Here is a 1,933-nt window from a genome sequence, read left to right on the forward strand (position 1 = left end):
GGACGTTTTTTTTTGTTAAACCTCCCAGTCGCATAGGTCAGATGTACATCCCCACACATTCTTGTGACCTGAATGACTTTTTTGCGAGATTGACTTGTTCTCATTGAAAGCATACGCTCTCGGAGGAATGCGGTGCTGGCTGGAGCTGATGTAAACACGTCGTGTACGTTAATGTCCTCGCGGCCAAACTTCTCGACCAAATCCACCTTTCCTGTCTCCATGCCTGTAAAAAATTCAAGTTCTGAATTTGCTAGACATTGATGCGATACCAATCTTTTTTGAGGTTTCAAAGTAATGGACCAATTAAAATAGAGATCCACTCATATGTTTCAAAGTTGGGCCGAGAAGAAAAACTTTGATGTATTTGTGGCCGCCAGTGATAAATATCCTTCGCCATGCGCCTCAATTTTTTTCATCTCTGACCACACACGCCGCAAGAAGCAAACGGGCCACTGCGTCTTGCTCAATTCAACAACGCTTCTTCATTGGTGAAGGTCCACATAGCTTGCATTTTGGTCTGCTCTTACCTCACCGCGATGCACAGCCCAGCACTCTACACCACCGCCCTGGTACAACTTAATCGCCGCCGACAATGCTCTGTTACAGCAAAAATATGAATTAATATCCCTCTACTTACGATTCATTGCTCATCAAAGACCTTTGTTTTTCAAGTTAACTTGGATCTCGATAGTTTTCATTTTGTAATCCGATTTGAATTAACTGGTTATGTTTTTCTCCATACATACTGTCGAGTTCGAAATTGTCGGACAGCCATCCAATACGTCCCATGTGTCGAAGAATATTTGAATACCTCAATGGGTTCAACCAACCGTGAGTGGTTCTTACACCAGCGTCAGGCGAAGTCTGCGGTTGTTCAAAGCACATTTGTCGCCGCCTCCAAAAGTATTTCGCCACCACGACCCCAAGTGGCCAAAGAACCCAGTGGGACACCCTTCCCCATCGTCGGGGCTATTGGTGGGTGTAGAGGACGGCGTTGACGCCGAGGACGCAGCGCTGTCCGAAGCGCTCTCACTGCTGCTTGATGATAGCAATAAGTCATTCAACTCGCTGCCTTCTCCACTCGATCCCGAAGTGGTCGCCTTTGAGGATTCTTCCGACGTCGTTTTTGTCGACAGCTTCGCCATAGACGAAAAACCATCGCTACCCGAGTCGCTTTCGCTTGGGTACGGCAACACGTCGTCAAAGCTGCCTAATAAGTCACCCAGACCACTGCCACCCAGCGAATTGAACAAGGCATCCAGTTCACTGCCACTCAAGGAATCGAGTCCGAGGCCGCTCATATCAAAAAGTTCACTCAAACCACTACCGCTTGAAGACAGCAAGTTCTTCGATCCACTGTCATCTACGCTCGATTCTGACAACCGTTCCTCCGATCCACTAGCGTCGCGACTCGATCCATCGGCAGGCACGAATGTCTTCTTCTTTTTCGTAGCCGAAGTCTTCGTTGCTTGGGCCTTCATAGCCTTTGTAGGCTTCGAAGTGGCGAGAAACGAACTGCTTCCGCTACCAGAAGTAATGTCCGAGTTCCCTTTGTACACGCCGCTGTTTGACCCCGACGATGAAGCTAAGGCGTTTGTTTTCGTCACAGTCTTCGAAGCCACACGCTCTTCGTTGATGTTGCTGAAGGACAGCAGGTCGCGAGTGGTCTCTGCTGCAATGGGGTTGCTGGCCGCATACAGCGCAACCATCGTTATCATCATGACGTGGTTAAAGTGCATTTTTGTTTGACAAAATAACAATGTCTTGATGTCCGTGTGTTGCTAATGCTGGAATGGAAATTTCGAAGTGACGTCGAGCAAAGTGACCACGGTACCAATGTACTTTGACATACACGATTACATTTTCTGCGAAGGTCCGTAATCAATCGCAAAGGACAGGAAAAGTTGCCGGACGGATTTCATGTGTGTGTGTG

General features: G+C 47.8%; 1 protein-coding gene across 1 annotated transcript; it reads right to left on the bottom strand.

Annotated features, from left to right (window-relative positions):
- Nucleotides 1–482: 482 nt before the first annotated feature.
- PPTG_07466 (hypothetical protein) lies at nucleotides 483–1,721 on the bottom strand (the record flags this gene model as incomplete). Its single annotated transcript, XM_008901746.1, has 2 exons — nucleotides 483–597; nucleotides 847–1,721. 2 exons carry the CDS (start codon nucleotides 1,719–1,721, stop codon nucleotides 483–485), a joined length of 990 nt encoding a protein of 329 aa, XP_008899994.1.
- Between the last annotated feature and the right edge of the window lie 212 nt (nucleotides 1,722–1,933).

This window comes from Phytophthora parasitica (genome assembly GCF_000247585.1).
Source record: "Phytophthora parasitica INRA-310 unplaced genomic scaffold supercont2.12, whole genome shotgun sequence".
Classification (NCBI taxonomy): domain Eukaryota; phylum Oomycota; class Peronosporomycetes; order Peronosporales; family Peronosporaceae; genus Phytophthora; species Phytophthora nicotianae.